General features: G+C 34.8%; 1 protein-coding gene across 1 annotated transcript; it reads right to left on the bottom strand.

Annotated features, from left to right (window-relative positions):
- Positions 1 to 260: 260 nt before the first annotated feature.
- Positions 261 to 21,919, bottom strand: amfra (autocrine motility factor receptor a). Its single transcript, XM_073831915.1, has 13 exons — positions 21,076 to 21,919; positions 20,899 to 20,991; positions 17,596 to 17,760; positions 15,411 to 15,563; positions 15,284 to 15,324; positions 15,063 to 15,195; positions 14,608 to 14,741; positions 12,796 to 12,906; positions 12,519 to 12,709; positions 9,512 to 9,615; positions 9,279 to 9,413; positions 8,978 to 9,168; positions 261 to 5,807 (listed from the first exon to the last, which is right to left on the bottom strand). The coding sequence occupies exons 1-13, from the start codon at positions 21,325 to 21,327 to the stop codon at positions 5,630 to 5,632; spliced, it is 1,881 nt and encodes a 626-aa protein (XP_073688016.1). The 5' UTR covers positions 21,328 to 21,919; the 3' UTR covers positions 261 to 5,629.
- Between the last annotated feature and the right edge of the window lie 2,014 nt (positions 21,920 to 23,933).

Below are 23,933 nucleotides of genomic sequence, written 5' to 3'. Positions count from 1 at the left end.
TTTTATTTTTTTACCCTATTCACCTGCAGTGTCTTGCCTTAAACATTTTTATTTAGTTTTGACTGCTGTGTATTTAATATGATATATGAAAATTAGTCACTGTGAAGTAAATATGTGTAGTGTTATGAACTAAAGTTGCAGTATTTTTCCTCCAGCCAGTGCAACATCAGAACGGTCTCCACCTGTAATGCTTTTATATGTTCTTCGTATTTTTATTCTCAACAGAAAAAAAAAAAAAAAAACACCAGGACACTTGGAAATGTGGGTAAAAGCTTCTAAAGCAGCTGTGACTTTTATTTTGTACAGGGTCATTTCACATGTATTTTACAATCTTTATTACAAAAGTATTTACACAAATCAAACTAGTATCGATCCACTGTAGATTTGAGGCACAAATGAATGAATTGTGTACATAAAGCAATCCAACGCTTCCCCTTTTTTTTTTCCAGTTAACGGCCCAACCACCCATCAAATTATGTATTAGTATCTGAATCATTCCAGTGGATATTTCCATAATACACTTTTAAAGAAATACTGTTAAAGGTGCATCGGTGCAACCAAAACAAACACATTTTACATTGACCTGCGGCCATTACGATCACAATAACCAGCTTCATTAAAACAAATCACTAGGAGAGTCTTTGGGAAAGTTGATCAGGAAATAAATACCAACACAAACAGTCAGTGATTTCATGCATAGAAAAAGACGGTTAAAAAAAAAAAAAAAAAAAAAAATACAGAAAGAGAGATCAAAACATTCATGTGCGACGCTACAAATATTTGATAGAATAGATTCACAGTGTAAAACATCAGAGACAATTCTGAAGATGTACGTCTTTTTTGAGGTCAACAAACAGGCTGTGAAGCCAATCAGTATCTGTATAAGTGGCCATGATGTGAATTTGAGACTACGGTAGTTTAACAAAAGGCAAATGCCTCAAATTAAAAGTCACGTGCGATTACATGAAAAGCTTGTTCACTTCAAACTCAACATGCGAGGTTATGAATCGCTTTGCAGCGTCCATGCCAAATTATCCTGTGAAAATGCATTACGAATGCTATGGGCTAGTAAAAAAACAAGCATTTATAGGCATTAGTACGCTAAGTAATAAAAGTCTTTAAAACCATTCAAATACAAACAGAATAAAACGCTGACGAAAAAGCTACAAAACTGACCTATTGATCATAATTGTGTTATGTTTCAATAACTCAATGAAAAGGACGTCAGGGTAGATGCTCCATTTCATTTCAACCGATTTAAGGTTTTATAAAATAGGACATTGTTGAACATCCATATAAAACAGAGAGGAACTGAAACATTTCCTCTCTATACAACCATCAGTATATGGCAAGCCATTTTAGCCTAAAATACACTAAGCGTTACTCGTCGTAAATGCATTTTCACTAGTGACTATTCACTTAGAGAGCTCTATAATCCAATTCGTACTAGTAACAATGCCAATTAGAGAGCTTTTTAAATACATTTTTACTAGTAACAATTACAATTAGAGAGCTCTCTAAATCAATTTTAACTAGTCATGTGTCTCCATTGACTTCCATTCATTTTAAATTAAAAATAAAATTAAAGCTCCACAACAGAATTTTTACTAGTAAGAATATCAATTAAGAGAGCTCTACAATTGAATTATTACTAGTAACAATTACAATTACAGAGCTACAATTCAGTTTTTACTAGTAAGACTTATATTTAGAGAGCTCTCTAATTCAGCTGTTACTAGTAAGAACTGAATTAGAGAGCTCTTTAATTCAATTACAAAGCTCTGCAATTAAACACATCTTTAATCTGGATTAGAGAGCTCTCTAATCAGAATTGTTACTAGTAATAATTGAATTTGAGAGTTCTGTAACTGGAATTGTTACTAGTAAGAATTGAATTTGAGAGCTCTAACTGGAATTGTTACTAGTAATAATTGAATTCGAGAGTTCTGTAACTGGAATTGTTACTAGTAATAATTGAATTCGAGAGCTCTAACTGAAATGGTTACTAGTAATAATTGAATTTGAGAGTTCTGTAACTGGAACTGTTACTAGTAATAATTGAATTTGAGAGCTCTAACTGAAATGGTTACTAGTAATTGAATTTGAGAGTTCTGTAACTGGAACTGTTACTAGTAATAATTGAATTTGAGAGCTCTAACTGGAATTGTTACTAGTAATAATTGAATTCGAGAGTTATGTAACTGGAATTGTTACTAGTAATAATTGAATTCGAGAGTTATGTAACTGGAATTGTTACTAGTAATAATTGAATTCGAGAGTTATGTAACTGGAATTGTTACTAGTAAGAATTTAATTTGAGAGCTCTAACTGGAATTGTTACTAGTAATAATTGAATTCGAGAGTTATGTAACTGGAATTGTTACTAGTAATACTTGAATTCGAGAGCTCTAACTGAAATGGTTACTAGTAATAATTGAATTCGAGAGTTCTGTAACTGGAACTGTTACTAGTAATAATTGAATTTGAGAGCTCTAACTGAAATGGCTACTAGTAATAATTGAATTTGAGAGTTCTGTAACTGGAACTGTTACTAGTAATAATTGAATTTGAGAGCTCTAACTGGAATTGTTACTAGTAATAATTGAATTCGAGAGTTATGTAACTGGAATTGTTACTAGTAATAATTGAATTTGAGAGCTCTAACTGGAATTGTTACTAGTAATAATTGAATTCGAGAGTTATGTAACTGGAATTGTTACTAGTAATAATTGAATTCGAGAGCTCTAACTTAAATGGTTACTAGTAATAATTGAATTCGAGAGTTCTGTAACTGGAATTGTTACTAGTAATAATTGAATTCGAGAGCTCTAACTTAAATGGTTACTAGTAATAATTGAATTTGAGAGCTCTAACTGGAATTGTTACTAGTAATAATTGAATTCGAGAGTTATGTAACTGGAATTGTTACTAGTAATAATTGAATTCGAGAGCTCTAACTTAAATGGTTACTAGTAATAATTGAATTCGAGAGTTCTGTAACTAGAACTGTTACTAGTAATAATTGAATTTGAGAGCTCTAACTGGAATTGTTACTAGTAATTGAATTCGAGAGTTATGTAACTGGAATTGTTACTAGTAATAATTGAATTCGAGAGTTATGTAACTGGAATTGTTACTAGTAATAATTGAATTTGAGAGCTCTAACTTAAATGGTTACTAGTAATAATTGAATTCGAGAGTTCTGTAACTAGAACTGTTACTAGTAATAATTGAATTTGAGAGCTCTAACTGGAATTGTTACTAGTAATAATTGAATTCGAGAGTTATGTAACTGGAATTGTTACTAGTAATAATTGAATTCGAGAGTTATGTAACTGGAATTGTTACTAGTAATAATTGAATTTGAGAGCTCTAACTTAAATGGTTACTAGTAATAATTGAATTCGAGAGTTCTGTAACTAGAACTGTTACTTGTAATAATTGAATTTGAGAGCTCTAACTGGAATTGTTACTAGTAATAATTGAATTCGAGAGTTATGTAACTGGAATTGTTACTAGTAATAATTGAATTCGAGAGTTATGTAACTGGAATTGTTACTTGTAATAATTGAATTCGAGAGTTATGTAACTGGAACTGTTACTAGTAATAATTGAATTCGAGAGTTCTGTAACTGGAACTGTTACTAGTAATAATTGAATTTGAGAGCTCTAACTGAAATGGTTACTAGTAATAATTGAATTCGAGAGTTATGTAACTGGAATTGTTACTAGTAAATAATTGAATTTGAGAGTTATGTAACTGGAATTGTTACCAGTAATAATTGAATTCGAGAGTTCTGTAACTGGAACTGTTACTAGTAATAATTGAATTTGAGAGCTCTAACTGGAATTGTTACTAGTAATAACTGAATTTGAGAGTTCTGTTACTGGAACTGTTACTAGTAATAATTGAATTTGAGAGCTCTAACTGGAATTGTTACTAGTAATAATTGAATTTGAGAGCTCTAACTGGAATTGTTACTAGTAATAATTGAATTCGAGAGTTCTGTTACTGGAACTGTTACTAGTAATAATTGAATTTGAGAGTTATGTAACTGGAATTGTTACTAGTAATAATTGAATTCGAGAGCTCTAACTTAAATGGTTACTAGTAATAATTGAATTCGAGAGTTCTGTAACTGGAACTGTTACTAGTAATAATTGAATTTGAGAGCTCTAACTGGAATTGTTACTAGTAATAATTGAATCTGAGAGTTCTGTAACTGGAACTGTTACTAGTAATAATTGAATTCGAGAGTTCTGTAACTGGAACTGTTACTAGTAATAATTGAATTTGAGAGTTATGTAACTGGAATTGTTACTAGTAATAATTGAATTCGAGAGTACTGGAACTGGAACTGTTACTAGTAATAATTGAATTCAAGAGCTCTAACTTAAATGGTTACTAGTAATAATTGAATTCGAGAGTTCTGTAACTGTAACTGTTACTAGTAATAATTGAATTCGAGAGTTCTGTAACTGGAACTGTTACTAGTAATAATTGAATTCGAGAGTTATGTAACTGGAATTGTTACTAGTAATAATTGAATTTCGAGAGTTCTGTAACTGGAATTGTTACTAGTAGGAATTGAATTTGAGAGCTCTAACTGAAATGGTTACTAGTAATAATTGAATTCGAGAGTACTGGAACTGGAACTGTTACTAGTAATAACTGAATTCGAGAGCTCTGTAATTGCAATTGTTACTAGTAATAATTGAATTTGAGAGCTGTGTAAATGGAATTGTTACTAGTAATAATTGAATTCAACAGTTCTGTAGCTGTAATTGTTACTAGCAATAATTAAATTAGAGAGCTCTGTAATTGGCATTGTTACTAGTAATAATGCAATTGCGACGAGTAACGCTTAGTATATTTTAGGCTAAAATGGCTTACCATAATCAGTACAAGTTCAGAATGTGAGAAATCAAATATAAAGGATGTCTATTGTTTAATGTCAACACTAGAGAAACAAGATCATGTGACTTAATGACTAAATAAACCAATTAGCTGTCACAACAATGCAAGAACAGACACGAGGATCTATGCCATGGTCTTTGGAGACTCTAAAATGCTGGGATGGTATTGTAAGCATATGAGAGAGCTCAAACTCACAAGATTGTCTATTTTGAGCGCATGAGCCAACCAAATCGACTTAAAGGCAGATGCTAAATAGCAGCAAAATTGTGTGGATATTCGCTGGCGAACGAAAAACTCAAAATTCACAACACAGCATGATGTTTGTTGCTCAAGCTCTAGAGTTGAACTGTTAGTATGCAACGTAATATCGTTAAAATTGTGTGAATCGTACAGACGTTTAAGAAATGCAACATTTCTAAAATGAAAACAAACTCCGGAACCAAAACTTTTATGAATACGAACATCTGTCCAAACCATGCTCTTGTTCAGGTACTAATAGTTTAAAAATGTTTATGGAAGACACATGAATGAAAGATGCATGTGTCTTTTACTTTTATTCGATGCTTGACAAAATTTTTACTATAGTTAATGAAGTGAAATGTTTGATGGGTACACATATAGTTGCATCTAGCACAGATGTGCATTGATCAGCCCAGAATTGTATGACGGCATGGCTGTACCACAGGCGCATCATGCATGTTTTTGCTCGACTCAAAACGGGGGAGGCTCCTGCCTCTGAATGCGTCTCTCGGCTGCGGCCGCCAGTCTTCTGCGTCTCAAGGTTACTGAATCGGAGTCTTCATCCTCCATGGAGGGCATGGTATCATCAATATCGGCGGCAGAAGCAGAAAACACATCTACTTCATCAGGTTTTTTGTGGAGATAACGCCTAACAAAGAGAGAACAGAGGGTTATACTAAAATTTAACCGGACCTAAAACAAAGCCTTGGGGCACTCCAATTGATAACTGAAGATATTGTAAAGCTTTTCACTATCTCTGACATATTACTGACTGTAAGTCATTTATTTTAAACAGAGTAGTACCAGTGCTGCATGGACTATATGCATATGCAGAATTCGATGTAAGCTTTGTTTGTCTTAAAGTGTTTGAACTTCTACTGCTGTGACCACCTGAATGTAACGCAATCCAATCAGATAAGATTTACTAGAAATTTCACACTGAAATGTTATTCTTCAAACACTATTTCTATTAACAACAACAACAACAAAAAAACTTACTTTTGGGAAAACTTACTTTTAAAAGTAATGCATTACAATATTGCGTTACTCCCTAAAAAAGTAACTAATTACGTTCTTAGTTACGTAATGTTAACTAAGAAAGTAATGTTACGCTACATTTGCTTTGCTTTTTAAATCTAGGCAGGGCTTGCTTGTTTGTTTTTAATATAAAAAGTTTTATTTTTGGCAAATGTTAAAAACCCTTTCACACCAAAAGCCTCAGGCTGAAATAAAGGTAAATTCACGTCTGTACAGTAAACCCCAGGAGAATAAAGTTCTCAATCAAAAGAGAAGAACAAATGTTAGTTTATCTTGAGTAATTTTTGCTTTTTAGTATAACTGAATTAGATCATCGAAGGTCAGCAGCAAAGTTAATAAGATGGGATTAAATACACAAAGACAATTTGTATGCAACATATTGCAGGCGTCTTATTCTAAGTTGTATTTTAGTGTTTTTATTCATATTGAGGAATACTGGATCTGCTTTTTTGTGAGTGAGATAAATTTCAACATGGTGACATGAGAGCCTTCAGTCAATAAATTAGAAAACAAAGTAACTGATGTTACTTATTTGAAAAAGTAATGTGTTACTTTACTAGTTACTTAAAAAAAAGTAATCTGATTATATAACTCGTGTTACTTGTAAAGTGTTAGCCCCAACACTATAATATAATATAGTTTTTTCTGGTTGACTAGTAGTCGTTAATTTTGAGGGATTACTCGACTAATCACACGTATATTAATAAACCACTTAAATCATATGACTCGTCACCTCCGCAGTAGTGATGCGCCTGTATGCATGTTTCATACGGATTACATAATCTGAGAATATATCTGTTCTCCATTTGAATTGATTCATTTTAAATTAGACATTTTGCTCTCTCTATATATATTTTCATGTCTGTAAAGCAAGTATTCACAGTGTTTCGTTTATTTATTTATTTTGACACACTCAGTTTCAGAGACCAAGCAGGCAGAAAGTACATCCAGTTTGCTTTCATTATTTTACAAAAGCGCAATGTTTTGTTGTTATTTTGAGTTCACACAAATAGAGTCTTTACAGATTTGAAAGGTGTATTACTCTTATCAGTATGACCAAAAATGATGGAGTATTTTAAGAGCAAATGACCGCACCGGCATCTCCATTTGTCATGCAATAAGTGTGCTACTGTTTAGCTTCCACACTCCACACAGACACTTGAATACTACTACTTACAGTTGAAGTCAAAGGTTTACATACACCTTGCAGAATCTACAAAATGTTAATTATTTTACAAGATAAACAACAAGAGAACAAGAAAAAATAATAGTTGCATTTACAAAAATGACAATTTTACATACACTTGATTCTTAATACTGTGTTGTTATCTGAATGATCCACAGCGCATATAGGTTCATGAGTCCATTGTTTGTCCTGAACAGTTAAACTGCCCACTGTTCTTCAAAAACAGCAGGCAGTTTCTTCATTAAGAGCCAAGGGTGTAAACTTTTGAACAGAATGATGTGTACTTTTTTCTTATTTTGCCTAAATATAATATTTTTTTCATTTAATGCTGCCCTTCAGAAGCTACAGAAGATATTTACATGTTCCCCAGAAGACAAAACAAGTTAAATTCTTCAAGTTTTCACCATTGTGTTTCCTTCTGGAGCATCAGTGAGTGTTTGAACCTTCTGTAATCGTTGCATATGAGTCTCTCAGTTGTCCTCAGTGTGAAAAGATGGATCTCAAAATCATACAGTCATTCCTGGAAAGGGTTCGAATACACAAAAATGCTGGAAAACCAAATAATTTGTGGGACCTGAAGGTTTTTCTCAAGAACAGCGGGCAGTTTAACTGTTCAGAACAAACAAGGGACTCATGAACAACTATATGGATCATTCAGAGAATCAAGTGTATGTAAACTTTTGAACGGGGTCATTGTTTTCTCTTGTGGACTTTATGTAAATGTATTTTATGTGAAATATCGTATTCAGGACAGTACGAAATAAAAAATAACATGCTTTTTGTATGATCCCTCTTATTTTGGTAAAATAATTAACATTTTGCAGATTCTGTAAGGTGTATGTAAACGTTGACTTCAACATATTGTACATATTGAATGAATGAATGATAGGTGAGCGTTTGGATGTCCTGCCCAATGTATTCCCACATAGACCAGCCGTTAACGATCTGTCTGCCACAAGTTGCGTTTCCATTATCCCTTAAATTGCGCAAATTGAAACTCGTCAATTGTGCAAAAACGAGCATATATCGCAATAAAGTGTTTACACTCACATGAGGTGGTTTCCAATGGAAATGTTTTTTTTTTCGCATTTATAGGTGACATTTGATTAAAAATAGCCAAAATCCCACAAAACTCTTTTGCCATGACTTATTGTGAGAGGAAAAATATTCGCATAACATCGGTTAATGGAAACACCGTCATTTGGCAATACATTTTAATCAAGATTAATAAAATATCGCCAAAGTTTTGCACAAATCTGTGAACCGCGCCTACAGACTGCGTGACTTCACCACTTCCTGTAGATACATTTTTTTTTTCTGCGACTAAGTGACTAGTAACTACGTGACAACCAAGCCTCTTCTCATCGACTAACAGTTAGTCAACTATTAGGGGGCAGCTCTAATATTCATACTTCCATTGAACTATGGTAAATAAACCAATTCAAAACTACTGCACATACATTTGAAAGTTCTGTGCAACTGCCCCTAGGGGGCAAAATGCAATAATATGGCTTAATAGTTTTTTTTGCAAATTAGAGCAAAGCAGTATAAGCTGTTCAGCTCAGAAATGTTAAGAAGTTAAAGGGAAGACTCACCTGCGAGCTCTTTGGAGTAGCTCCTCCTTCCTCTGCATCAGCATTCTCTGTCTCTCATCTGCGGACTTGGAAAAGCGGCTCCCCCTCACCTCAAAGTCTTCCACCTCAGGGGCAGCGACCTCTGAACTGCTGCTGGCACCTGCTGAATCTTCCGAAGAGGTGTTTACCTGTATAGGTGTGCGCTCCACAGGCTAGAAGAGAGAAATATTCTTTCAAATTAGTAGTGTTTTTGTTGTTTTTATGCAAACAACATATGATTTCAGCCGAAATAAACACCTTCCGGTAGAGGTGTTAACCTCACCTGTGTTGGGAAAGGCACCTGTATCCTGCCCTCCAGGATGTTATCAGTGGTGACCTCAACTGAGCGTGTGAGCTGCAAATCCTGCAGGATCAGATGGTAAGGGACCTGTGGAAACATTTCCTGGATCTGATGGGCCTGTGGAATCCAAGGAAAGCCAGGTTTGTAACATGGAAACATGTGGGGAACAGATGAGGCTGCTTGTAAACATGTTGGGTGCCAGCAGAAGGACTCACCATGGCATTGAGCTGAGAGTTGTTGGCCTGTGCGATACCAAGGATGTTGGTGGTGTGCATGACCTCTACAGAGAAACTTGGCAGCCAACTGGCAATCCGGGACCCTGAGGGTGTACAAGTGGAGATTAATATATCACATGATGCTTTAATTACCATACGCCGGTTGTTTCAGGGGCTTCTTCAAATCTTCATAATAATATTAAACATTGGTCATATTCTTCACTTTTGTGCAGTCATACAGGATTTTAGATTTACATGAGTGCAGTGTTAATTTCATCGACAAATAATTTCCAATCAACAAAAAAAAAATTTCACAGACGAAAATGAGAAAATAAAATTAAACTCATGACAAAAACTAAGATCAACAAATCAACAAATAAAAAACTAGCCAATAATGTTAAGGAGGGATGATTTGGGAAGAGATTCATTCAGAACGAATCTGCTGCATGGTTAGGAAGTTAGTCTTCTGATTCATAATATACAGGTCCTTTTCAAAAAATTTGCATATTGTGATAAAGTTCATTATTTTCTGTAGTGTACTGATAAACATTCGACTTTCATATATTTTAGATTAATTACACACAACTGAAGTAGTTCAAGCCTTTTATTGTTTTAATATTGATGATTTTGGCATACAGCTCATGAAAACCCAAAATTCCTATCTCAAAAAATTAGCATATCATGAAAAGGTTCTCTAAACGAGCTATTAACCTAATCATCTGAATCAACTAATTAACTCTAAACACCTGCAAAAGATTCCTGAGGCTTTTAAAAACTCCCAGCCTGGTTCATTACTCAAAACCGCAATCATGGGTAAGACTGCCGACCTGACTGCTGTCCAGAAGGCCATCATTGACACCCTCAAGCAAGAGGGTAAGACACAGAAAGAAATTTCTGAACGAATAGGCTGTTCCCAGAGTGCTGTATCAAGGCACCTCAGTGGGAAGTCTGTGGGAAGGAAAAAGTGTGGCAGAAAACGCTGCACAACGAGAAGAGGTGACCGGACCCTGAGGAAGATTGTGGAGAAGGACCGATTCCAGACCTTGGGGGACCTGCGGAAGCAGTGGACTGAGTCTGGAGTAGAAACATCCAGAGCCACCGTGTACAGGCGTGTGCAGGAAATGGGCTACAGGTGCCGCATTCCCCAGGTCAAGCCACTTTTGAACCAGAAACAGCAGCAGAAGCGCCTGAGCTGGGCTACAGAGAAGCAGCACTGGACTGTTGCTCAGTGGTCCAAAGTACTTTTTTCGGATGAAAGCAAATTATGCATGTCATTCGGAAATCAAGGTGCCAGAGTCTGGAGGAAGACTGGGGAGAGGGAAATGCCAAAATGCCTGAAGTCCAGTGTCAAGTACCCACAGTCAGTGATGGTCTGGGGTGCCATGTCAGCTGCTGGTGTTGGTCCACTGTGTTTTATCAAGGGCAGGGTCAATGCAGCTAGCTATCAGGAGATTTTGGAGCACTTCATGCTTCCATCTGCTGAAAAGCTTTATGGAGATGAAGATTTCATTTTTCAGCACGACCTGGCACCTGCTCACAGTGCCAAAACTACTGGTAAATGGTTTACTGACCATGGTATTACTGTGCTCAATTGGCCTGCCAACTCTCCTGACCTGAACCCCATAGAGAATCTGTGGGATATTGTGAAGAGAAAGTTGAGAGACGCAAGACCCAACACTCTGGATGAGCTTAAGGCCGCTATCGAAGCATCCTGGGCCTCCATAACACCTCAGCAGTGCCACAGGCTGATTGCCTCCATGCCACGCCGCATTGAAGCAGTCATTTCTGCAAAAGGATTCCAGACCAAGTATTGAGTGCATAACTGAACATAATTATTTGAAGGTTGACTTTTTTTGTATTAAAAAACACTTTTCTTTTATTGGTCGGATGAAATATGCTAATTTTTTGAGGAATTTTGGGTTTTCATGAGCTGTATGCCAAAATCATCAATATTAAAACAATAAAAGGCTTGAACTACTTCAGTTGTGTTGTAATGAATCTAAAATATATGAAAGTCTAATGTTTATCAGTACATTACAGAAAATAATGAACTTTATCACAATATGCTAATTTTTTGAAAAGGACCTGTACATCGAATAACACAATTAAATATCTGATACACATGAAGACTTTTCTGCACTGTAGAAAATAATTATTTCGACAGTTAAGCACAATGTTCTCTAATATAGTAATAAAAATAATCCTGTCTGAGTCCAACTGCATACAAACAAACAAATAAATAAATAATAGGTTTTTAGTAAGATATTTTTAAATAAGTCTCTTATGCTCACCTTTTGGTTTATTTGATCAAAAATGCAAGAGAGGAAACAAAAAAAAAAAAACAGCAATAACGTGAAATCTGATTACAATTAAAATCAAAACAAAAACTAATTTCCTTCTCTTTTCCAATTTTGCAAGAAAATATAACCTTAAGAAATACACTTTTTAACTATATTCCTTTTAGATATTGGGTCTTAACAAACCTTTTGGTCCTTTCCTATGGTCATTTTTGAATTTCACTATTGCCACATAATACAACAAGGATTGGACCAAAGGAATAAAAGTTTGTTAAGACCCAACATCTAAAAGGGCATTCAATTATCTTTAATACTTCTTGAGTTACAGGCATGCAAACTTTGGAGAAAAACTTGAAAAGTGCTGTTTCCCCATTTTTTAATGGTCACCATTGGCACACAATGCAACAAATATTGCTAAAGTCAACAGATTTCACTAATATAACTACCAATTATATAAGACTAAATCAAAATTCGATGTCAAAATTAACACTGCATGAGGGACTGAAGACTTTGAGTGCTTTTGAGTGAACTATTTCAACAGGCTGTCTGCTATTGTACCAATAGGACTTCAATATGTAAATGTCCTCTGCTATGATTGGCTAACCTTTGTACACTCTTATTTATCAGAGTGTACTGACTTTCTCAGTGAATAGGCACAAGCCACTTTAAATGGTCTGGGTTTAGGGTGAATATGTAAAGAAACACCTCACCATCAAAGTGGAAGAAGTGATTATGCTGGTTGATGTGCGGTCGGGCCTCTGTTCCTGGCCCAGCAGGCATGTTATCATCCAGCGGCACTCTCTGGCCCTCTTCTCTCTCTCTCCCGCCTTCATTAATGTTTAGTGACATGCGGCACGTGGGACAGGAAGTGTCCTGCTCCAGCCAAGAGCGCAGACAGGAACTGGACATAATTAATGGTCAGATTAATAGGTTTTAAATATTATAACACTAGACTGCTAAGAGAGACAATTTCTGGTTATTGCTCACTTATGGAAAAGATGGCCACAGGGCAGCTTGCGTGCTGTTGTCATTGAATCCCAGCAGATGGCACAATCATCGTTATTAGCCATCAGCTCGTCAGGCGTTGCCACAGCAAACCTGCGCACAAGGAGAGATGTTGGTGTCAACAGACAAGGTCTGGTTTTTATCAGCTCGGCTCACTTCTGATTCATAATATACACCGAGTAACACATTCAAATAAATGATACACATTAAGGCTTATTTTAGAACTCTTTTGTGGTGTGAATATAAATTATTTTGAAAAATATGTTCACCTCTTATTGTTTACTTCATCAAAAATCCAATAGAGGACAAAAAAACAGTAACAATGTAAAATTTAACTACAATTAAACAAACAAACAAATTTTCTTAATCTTAATTCTAATTTCCTTTTCTTTTCAAATTATGGTTTATTTCATCAAAAATCCAATAGAGGACAAAAAAAAAAAAAAAAAAAACACAATAAGAATGTAAAATTTAACTTAAAAAAAAACAAAAAAAAACAAAAAAACACTTAGAACAAAGAACAACAGGAAAAGTTTTATCTTTCTTATTAATAATAAGAACATAGATGCAACTAACAGACTCAAAGACAAATACAATAAAACAAAGACACAAATTTTATAAATGGGTCCCTATAAAATCCATTTTATTTCTTTTCAAAATCCATCTTATTTTTTCCAAATTACGTTTTTTTCTGTTTTAATTTTACTGGATTCTATTTTTTCCCCCCACACAATTTATCAGGGATTTATTAAAACATTTAACAAAAATTATATTTTTAAAGCCCTATGGAATAAATTGTATTTTTTTATTAGTTTTATTTTAATCAAATTCTGTGAATCTGTTTTCCATTAATTTTCTGGATTTCATTTCAAAAAATACTTATTTTATTACTAATTATTTTGTAAAAATTCATTAGATTTTATAAAGAATTATTTTTTTATATTATTGTTTATATATTTCTTTTCTTTCAGAAACACTTGTGTATTTAGAATTTTCTGGTAAATTCTGATAATTTTTTTTCAGGTAAATATTCTTTAAATATTGTTTTAATAATATTTATTTAGTAGCTGTGGCACTACCATTACGTTTACATTAAGTAATATTTCTGTGAAATTAAACAGAACTTTTATTTTGACAGGTTGCTATGAAGACCTTTATATTTCTGTTTGTATATGATGTGACAATGGTTTTTCTCAAAAGTAACAGTAAAAGGCTCATGAAGTGACAGTTTTGGAGATCATGTATTTATGTGCTCATATATTGAGGCAGCAGAGGCTGAAAACGTCATTCCGTCTATGTTTTTACTCAGAAATTACAGCTCTTAATGCACTTAAGAATTGAGGGTATCGTGATACCTTTTTAGTACCACTATATCATGCAACACTAATACAATGCATCTTATCAAAAGTAAAATCTCTTTTCAAAGGCCAAAGGTGACATCTTGTGCAAACGTCCTGGTTACTAGCCACAAGCTTTACCCATCACGCCACAAGTTATCTACTTCAGCATCTTTACTTACCAGTTGTGCTATATACTGCCTTCCAAAGGCAGAGTGCAGTAACTACACATTTGGTCAAAATTGAGTTAAGGCTTAAAATGGACTTTGTGACAACTGTTTTGTCTTGTGGCAAAATCTCCTGGTTCAATTTTGTCCTGTTTCAGAGTAACGAGAGTGTCAACATGTGTTGGCGTTGGTGTAGTTACTGCACTTTGCCTTTGGAGGGCAGTTTAATTCAATTCCTGTCAAAATGCAGTTGTTTTATTAGCAAGTCTGAAACGCATCAGGCTCCTCACCTGGATTCCATATTGTCGATAACACGCAAGTAGTTCTTATGGCGGCGAATTCTTCTCTGCACCTCGTGAAAGAGATAGCGCAGCTGCATAAAGATCACAAGACTAGCCATGGACAACCAGATGTTCCCGAAGAGCTGCAAGGGAGTGAGAAACAAGAATACATGATCATAAAGACACTCTGAATTATTCAAAAACTCTCATCTGAAGATCAAACGCAGATGTGAGAGGAGAGGAAAAAAATAAAAAATTCACGGATGGCACTGATATTTACTTGAGGATGTTTGCGACTGATGGGCCACAAATCATAATCTGCTTCTGATGGATCAGTGAACATTATGTCAGGAATCTAATAATAGTCCACAAGGCCAAATTGATATAGCATTACATAAATGTTACACAGCCACGATCACTCATTCTTGTAACCCTGTTTGTCTATTCAAGAGTATTTCTCTCACCAGCATATGGATGTGATGCATCAGGTCCAGGCTGAGGATTGCTAACTCCATGATGAAGTCTGTGTAGTAGATATATGAGCTCTTGTTCTCCCAGGTACCCTCATGGTTCAGGTCCCACAAGTGAATGGAATACCTGTAAATAACAGATCAAAGCCTTCAGATTCATGCTTCTGCTCGCTTACAATGATGAAATCTGATGGCATTTTTAACAGAGCACACACCGTATGATGACGTGTCCCGTGCGCACAGTCACCAGCAAACACTGAAAGACAGGAGAGAAGGTTTGGGGTTAATTAAGATCAACAAAGAGGGAAAAACAAATCTATTTAGCATCTATGTATCTCTTACCTCAGCCGCCATGAAAGCAACAGTGTGCATGCCGTGATGATGGCCAACTAGAGCGCAGAGCACTGCTAGACCGCCACAGCACGTCAAAACAGACACCAGCAGAGCCAACACTCGCACATGACTGCTCATCGGAGTAGTGGGAGAAAACAAGAGCTGGAAGAAAGAATAACACAATATATAAATAAATGAATGAGAAAATATGGAAAGGTGGAGGAAGGAGAGATGGATAGAGTGAGGGAAGGTAAAATGAAGAATGTAAGGAAGGTAGGGAGTAAATAAGAACAGAAAAGGAAAAAGAGTGGGGAAGCAAGGAAATGGATAAGAAGGAAAGGGAAAAAGGGATATAAATGAGATAGAAAGTAGAGAAAGTAGGATTAAATGCAAAATAAAGGAGGGGAGGAAGGAAACAATGGACAGAAGCAAACAATAAAGGCAGTAAACAAAATGAAATGAAAGGAAAGGAAGGATATAGAGCAGGAAGAGAAGAAAGCAAGAAAGAAAGGAAGAAAGGTAACATGACAGAAGAAAGCAAGCAAGGAAGGAAGTAAACAAAAGTGAAGGAAGGAAGGAAATGAAAAGAAAGGAAAGGAAGAGTGGAGGAAGGAGAAAAAGCAGGAAGAGAAGGAAGCAAGAAAGAAAAAAAAAGGCAGGAAAGGAAGGAAGGACAGAAACATGATGGACGAAGCAAGCAAGGAAGGAAGTAAACAAAAGTAAAGGAAGGGAAAGGACAGGAAGAGTGGAGGAAGGAGAAAAAGCAGGAAAAGAAGGAAGCAAGAAAGAAAAAAGAAAGGAAGGAAGGAAGGAAGGAAACATGACAGATGGAAGCAAGCAAGGAAGGAAGTAAACAAAAGTAAAGTAAGGAAGGAAAGGAAAAGGAAAGGAAGAGTGGAGGAAGGAGAATAAGCAGGAAGAGAAGGAAGCAAGAAAGAAAAAAGGAGGGAAAGGAAGGAAGGACAGAAACATGTTGGATGGAAGCAAGCAAGGAAGGAAGTACACAAAAGTAAAGGAAAGAAGGATGGAAGGAAGGGAAGGAAACTAAAGGCAGGAAGGAAAGAAAATAAACAAGGAAACAAACTAATTAAGTAAGGAAGCAAGAAGGGTAGCATTGATGAAGGAGGGAAAGAAAGAAATCAGTAAGGAAGTGAGTAAATTAGAGAGACAGAATAAATAAGTAAATGAAAGTGCAGGAAAGGAAGAGTGAAGGAAGAATATAGAGTAGGAAGAGAAGAAAGCAATAAAGAAAAAAGAAAGGAAGTAAGGAAACATGACAGAAGCAAGACGAAAATAAGAGTGGAGGAAGAAGAGAAGCAGAAAGAGAAGGAAGCAAGAAAGAAAAAAAGGAAGGGAGGAAGGAAGGAAAGAAGAAAGAAAACATGACAGACGAAGCAAACAAGTGAAGAAAGGAAAGGACAGGACAGGAAAAGAAAAAAAAGGAAGGAAGGAAGGAGGGAAGGAGGGAAGGACGGAAGGAAGGAAGTAGGAAGGGAATAAAGTTATGTAGGAAGTAAGAAAAAAAAGAAAGGTGGAAAGGAATGAGACAAATAAGGGGAAAAACATGAAAGAAGTAAATAGGGAAGTAAGAAAGGAAGCCTGGATGGGAGAGGAAAATAAAGAAGGAAAAAATAATAATAAAAGAAACCAGTGGTATGGATGGAGGACAGAAAGAAGGAAATTAGTATGGAAGAGAGCAGGATGTATGAGAGAAAGGAAGTGAGGAAGGAAACAAACTAATTAAGGAAGCGAATAAGGAAACAAGAAGGGTAGGGAAAGAAGGAAATCAGTAAGGAAGTGAGTAAATTAGAGAGGTAAAATGAGTTTAAATAAGAATAAATAAGTAAATGAAGGATGTAGGAAAGGAAGTAAGGAAGGAAACATGAAGGAAGTATGAAAGGAAGCCAGCAAGGAAAGATGGTGAAAGGTAATTAACCTAACTGTAAAAAACAAACAAACAGACAAACAAACCAAAAAACATACTCAGATTTTGCTTTTCAAAGAGCTAACCCTTTCGGACTACATTTACAGTTAAAGCAACTGGTAATGTTTTTCAAAACAGGAAATGATCAAAGTCAGTCATGATGTAAAGTTAAAAGCTTTCTGAACTAATTTTGTTTTCTATTAGTACTACTATAAATAAAAGCTTCCACTACATTAGTGTTTATTGATGTGGTTTGGATGTTTTGCTCACATATTCAAAGCGGTCTTTGCAGAGCTGCACCATCAGATGAAGGAAGATGAGCATGGAGAACCACAGACACCACAGCACCACCTCGTCCACCCGCTGCACGTTCAGCACGCCGAAGATGAAGATGAACTTGTAGAAGATGAAGTTCCAGAACTTGTCTTTCAGATGCTGGTCGGACAGATGAACATTAAGATATTATCACAGTGGAAAACAATGTGGAAATCTTCAATGCATGTCATACAGTAATTATATGTTGTATATTTAAAACTGTTCAAAAGTTTGGGGTCGGTAAGATTTAAAAACAATAATTGTTTTTGAAAGACTCACCAAGGCTGCATTTATTTGAATAAAAATGCAGGGAAAAAAAATATTATCCATCTAAATAATCATTAATAGGGGTGTGACAAGATCACACGATCCTTCAGAAATCATTCTAATATGCTGATTTGCTGTTCTAGGAACATTTCTGATTATTGTCCATGTTGAAAACTGCCTTATATTATAGAACGCTTATAATCAATGTAATGCATCTTTGTGGATTAAAAGTATTAATTTCTTTCAATAAATAAATCTTACTGACCCCCACTTTTTGAACGGTCATACTTTATGTGTGTTTAATGATTATAGTCTTTTGCCGGTAAGTACATCGCTGATTTGAAGTGTTATTTTTTCCCCTTTCATTTTTTTTAATCTACCAACAATACACTACCAGTCAAAAGTTTTTGAACAGTACGGTTGTAATGCTTTTAAAGAAGTCTCTTCTGCTCACCAAGCCTTCATGTATTTGTAAATTCAGTCAAATTAAAATAAATAATAAAAAAAAAAAAAACTCTTAACTGTCACTTTACTTCACTATATTCTAATTAAATCCTAATGTAATCATGACAAACTATATATCATTGGAAAGGTCTAAGACTCCTAATTGTATGTTTGTTTGTTACAAATTATGTAGGAACAGTAATAGATTCATGTGTGAGTGTAAGAGTGCACCAAGAGTCTATAACAAATCTACATCATAACAGGAGTCCTGACTCTCTCACAAAAAGTCTTTATTTCATTGCCTTTTTCTCCCTTAGTGGGGGTGTCATATTACAAAACATTAGTAATATTTTTTTGTATAACGCCTAAACAAAATTGCATGAGGCAAATTTTTTTATATCAACTTATATAGACATACAGCTTTAATTTTACAGCAATTTTGCATTTTTTTTTTTTACTATTTAATATATATGTATATATATACTAAAACATTTATTTTATATAAAATAAAATAGTACAATACATTTTCTTTACAGTAAATTTAATAATTTAAGTTTGGATAGTGCACTTTCTCGTGAATTTTCAACAATGGGGGTTACAGTTAAGGGGTTAAAAATAACTTATTCCTTTAAATAATTTATTCCTGTGTTTCCAAAGCTGAATTTCCAGCATCATTACTCTTCTTACTGATTCTTCAGAAATCATTCTAATATTTTGATTTGCTGCTCAAAAAACATTTATTATTCTTATTATTATGTTTAAAAGAGCTGAGTAGAATTTTTTCAGGTTTCTTTAATACACAGAAAGTTCAGAAGAACAACATTCATCTGAAATCAAAATCTTCATTATGAGTTATGTTTGATTAATTTAAAAGCATCCTCGCTAAATAAAAGTCTTCTATAATTTACTGTGACTCCAAGCTTTTGAATGGTATGGTGTATATGTTACAAAAGCATTTTATTTCAGATAAATGCTTATCTTTAGATCTTTCTATTCATCAAAGTATCCTGAAAAAGAAAATACTCAACTGTTTTAAATATTAATAATAATAATAATAATGATAATAAAAAATGTTTCTTGAACAACAAAACGGTATATTAGAATGATATCTGAAGGATCATGTGACACTGAAGACTGCAGTAATGATGCTGAAAATTCAGTTTTGATCACAGGATTAAATTAGTTTTTAGAAAATATTCAAATAGAAAACGGTTATTTTAAATAGTAAAAATATTTCACAATTTAACAGTACTTTGGATTAAATAAATGCAGGCTTTGAGAGCAGAAGAGACGACATTAAAACATTAAAAACCTTTTGACTGGTAGTGTATATGAATAAACATTTATCCTGATATTGGTATTGCCATCAGTCAATGAAAAACCATTAAAAACAACAAGTTCAACTTAAAAAAAAAGGCACAATGATAATGGAAGAGTGCCTACATGCATTTTTACGAAACTTACAAAATAACTTCAGTTGTCAAGAATGCTGTAATGTCATTATTACAGTTTTTCTCATTCAAACATACAAAGGCAGACCATATTTTATTGTCTACACTGCAAAACATGATTTTCTTACTTAAGATTGTTTGTCTTGTTTGCAGCCAAAATATCTAAAAAAAAAATTCTAGACAAGTAAAAATGATTGTCTTGTTTTCAGAAAAAAAGTCCAAATTAAAGGAGTAGAACAGAACAAAAATGTCCAGATAATGTACTCACCCCCTTGTCATCAAAGATGTTCATGTCTTTCTTTCTTCAGTCGTAAAGAAATTATGTTTTTTGAGGAAAACATTTCAGGATTTCTCTCCATATAATAGACTTCTATGGTGCCCTTGAGTTTGAACTTCCAAAATGCAGTTTAAATGCAGCTTCAAAGAACTCTAAATGACCCCAGCCGAGGAAGAAGGGTCTTATATAGTGAAACAATTGGTTATTTTCTAAAAACATTTACAATTTCTATACTTTTTAATCTCTACACAGAGCTAGACAAGGCAAGCATTTGAGGTTAAAAAGTATATAAATTGTATTTTTTTTTTTAAAATAGCCAATTATTTTGCTAGATACGACCCTTCTTTCCTCGGCTGGGATCGTTTAGAGTCATTTGAAACTGCTTTTTGGAAGTTCAAACTCGGGGGCCCCATAGAAGTCTATTATATGGAGAGAAATCCTGAAATGTTTTCCTTTAAGAAACATAATTTCCTTACGACTGAAGAAAGAAAGACACGAACATCTTGGATGACAAGGGGGTGAGTACATAATCTGGAAATTTTTGTTCTGAAAGTGATCTACTCCTTTAAGCGAGTTTTGGCTTAGAACAATTAGTATTTTTGCTTACCCCATTGGCAGATTATTTTGCTTGTTTCAAGCAAAAATGCACTTAATTTTACTTGTTTTGTTTCTGAAAACAAGAACAAAAATTTACTTCATGATTTAAGAATTTTTAGATATTTTGGCTGGAAACAAGAAAGAGCATTTGCAGTGCAGTGTAATGCAGTTGGATGATTTACGGTCATTTGCAACAGCGTGCTCCTCGTAAATGACTCCTACCTGCTTCTCACTGACTCTCAGCGGTCCAAACACAATGCACTGGATCACTTTAGCGATCAACATGAGGACGCAGCATGCTGTGTTCACCATCACCTGTAGACATATGACAGCTTCTTTAACAAAGGCATGGATCAACCCTAGTGGGTTCTGAAACGACAACATTCAGGTCTCACGTACCCAGACGAAGAGACTGTCCGTGATGAGATACAGCAGCACATTAGTGGCCACATTCCCAATGTTGTCCAGCTGATCCAGCTTGATCTCCTCATCAGATGTGCTGTGTGCGTCGCCTGTCAGTGCAGAGGAGTACTCTGAGTCTCTGACTGTGGTGTAGGCACTTAATATGGTCCCAGCCAGGAGAACCGTGCTCAGGGCTGTGTATGTCTGTAAGCTAGGCCAGGGGAAGCGCTCCAGAAACAGCAGAGGCATCCTGACTGCTTCTCGGCTTCGACTTCGACTTCACAGGGTTAAATGTCCAAACAAAAGCAGTTGTCCTCCTCTGGATGTTGATCTGTTCTACCAATCCCAGTGCAGAAGAAACCAGGTGTCCTTTTATAGATCACAATCAAATTTACAAACTTCTCTTATATACAAATAAACATCAGGGACTGTTTTAGGAGCCTAAATAAACAAGCTGTGTTTGTATAAAAATAAACACAGTCAGTGCTGTGGTGTGTTGTATCTAACGTTACGTGTCCTTAATTTTTGACTCTAAACAAACTCAAAAAGGCGATATATCGTTATGCATCATGTTTAAACCTCATTACGACTAGTGCAATTCAACTCTTACAATTCGTGAAACAAACCCATATATATATCTAGAACATATTTCTTAACATTAGCACGAAAGCTAATCTGCTTCAGCTGCGTAATGATTAAAACACGACAAACAGTGTCGTAAACTCATCCGACGGTGTTTAAATCCGTCCCATCGTGCTCGACGATCAGTTTGATATCTGCTTGGATTCAACAAAACTCTGAAATATCATGTTTAGATCTGTTTCTCTGGCTGTTTCTGGCACTTTCTCTCCCTCATACCTGTTTCCGCTGCATCTGACGTCTTGCTCTGAACTTCCGCTGGTTACGTGACAGAAGGCGGAGCTTCGCATGTAAACAAATAGGAAACATTTAAATAGCACAGCCATGTTAGCCTTACAAAACATAACCGTGATAACCACAGGCAAGGTATGTTAAAATAGCCTAGTTGTTGTTATGTATTATTTTGTTGCTGTTTATACAACAAGTATATGTACTGAAATAGCATTGTGGTACTTGTTTGTGGCATCTCACTTTAAATAATGGACAATATTTTAAGATATGCATTTTTGTATTTAGTTTTTAACCCTTGTGCGACCTTATGGAGATTTTTGTCTGTTTTGTCAGTTTTGCTTTTTTGTTCTAAGTGTGCCTGTGTTAATGCCAACTGCATACAATTTGGCTCAGGTGTTTACTTTTATTGAAATTTTAACATTTCACACTCATTTCCTTCAAAAAAAAAAAAAAAAATCAATTTTACATAAAAATACTCACACAAAAATGTCCACATTGAAACACATTAAAACTTAAATTTTTTAACCCAGGGCCATTTGACTATAAAATGACGCAATATTTGTTAATAGGCATTCATTCTATCGGCAAGGCTTCAAAATTTACATTTTTACCATTTTTTAACTAGATTGGAAATTACATGAAAATTAACTAATATTTTTCATTTTTCAAAAACAAAAAACAAAAACAAAACAAAACACCTGTGGCATTATGCAAACAAACCAGCATTTAAAGGGTTACAAATCTGAAAATTAATGGATGTTTGGTATCTATGGATACAACAGATGGACAAAAAAATCGACATCAGTGAAAGTGGAAAAAATATTAATAAATCATATTTTTCTGGACAGTTTCTGGACATGGACATTTTTTTTGGACGCACAAGGGTTAAGTGAAAAACATTTTTCTTAGAAAATATTTTAAAACCATTGAATTATACAGTTGAAGTCAAAGTTTACATACACCTTGCAGAATCTGCAAAATGTTAATTATTTGACCAAAATAAGAGGGATCATACTAAATGCATGTACTTATTTTTTTATTACTGCCCTTAATAAGATATTTCACAATAAAAACATTTGCATATAGTCCACAAGAGAAAATAATAGTTGAATTTATAAAAATGACCCTGTTCAAAAGTTTGCATACACTTGATTCTTAATACTGTGTTGTTACCTGAATGATCCACAGCTGTGTTTTTTTTTTTTTTTGTTTAGTGATAGTTGTTTATGAGTCCCTTGTTTGTCCTGAACAGGTAGAATCCGCTGTTCTTCAGAAAAATCCTTCAGGTCCCACAAATTCATTTTTCAGTATTTTTGTGTATTTGAACCCTTTCCAGCAATGACTGTATGATTTTGAGATCCATCTTGTCACACTGAGGACAACTGAGGGACTCATATGCAACTATTACAGAAGGTTCAAACGCTCACTGATGCTCCAGAAGGAGAAACAACGCATTATGAGCTGGGGGGTGAAAACTTTTGAATTTGAAGATGAGGGTAAAATTAACTTCTGTCTTCTGGGCAATATGTAAGTATCTTCTTTAGCTTCTGAAGGGTAGTACCAAATGAAAAAGAAAAGATATTTAGCCATTCTGTTTGAAAGTTTTCACCCCCAGCTCTTAATGCATGTTTTTTTTTTTCCTTCTGGAGCATCAGTGAGCGTTTGAACCCTCTGTAATAGTTGCATATGAGTGCCTCAGTTGTCCTCAGTGTGAAAAGATGGATCTCAAAATCATACAGTCATTGTTGGAAAGGGTTCAAATGCACAAAAATGCTGAAAAATCAAAGAAATTGTGGGACCTGAAGGATTTTTTCTGAAGAACAGCGGCCAGTTTAACTGTTCAGGACAAACAAGGGACTCATGAACAACTATCACTAAACAAAAAATCAATCAGGTACCAACACAGTATTAAGAATCAAGTGTATGTAAACTTTTTGAACAGGGTCATTTTTATAAATTCAACTATTTTTTTCTCTTGTGGACTA

The sequence above is a fragment of the Garra rufa genome, chromosome 25 (genome assembly GCF_049309525.1).
Source record: "Garra rufa chromosome 25, GarRuf1.0, whole genome shotgun sequence".
Taxonomy (NCBI): Eukaryota; Metazoa; Chordata; class Actinopteri; order Cypriniformes; family Cyprinidae; genus Garra; species Garra rufa.
Note: the sequence above shows the minus strand (reverse complement) of the source record. Positions and strands in the feature narration are given on the sequence as shown.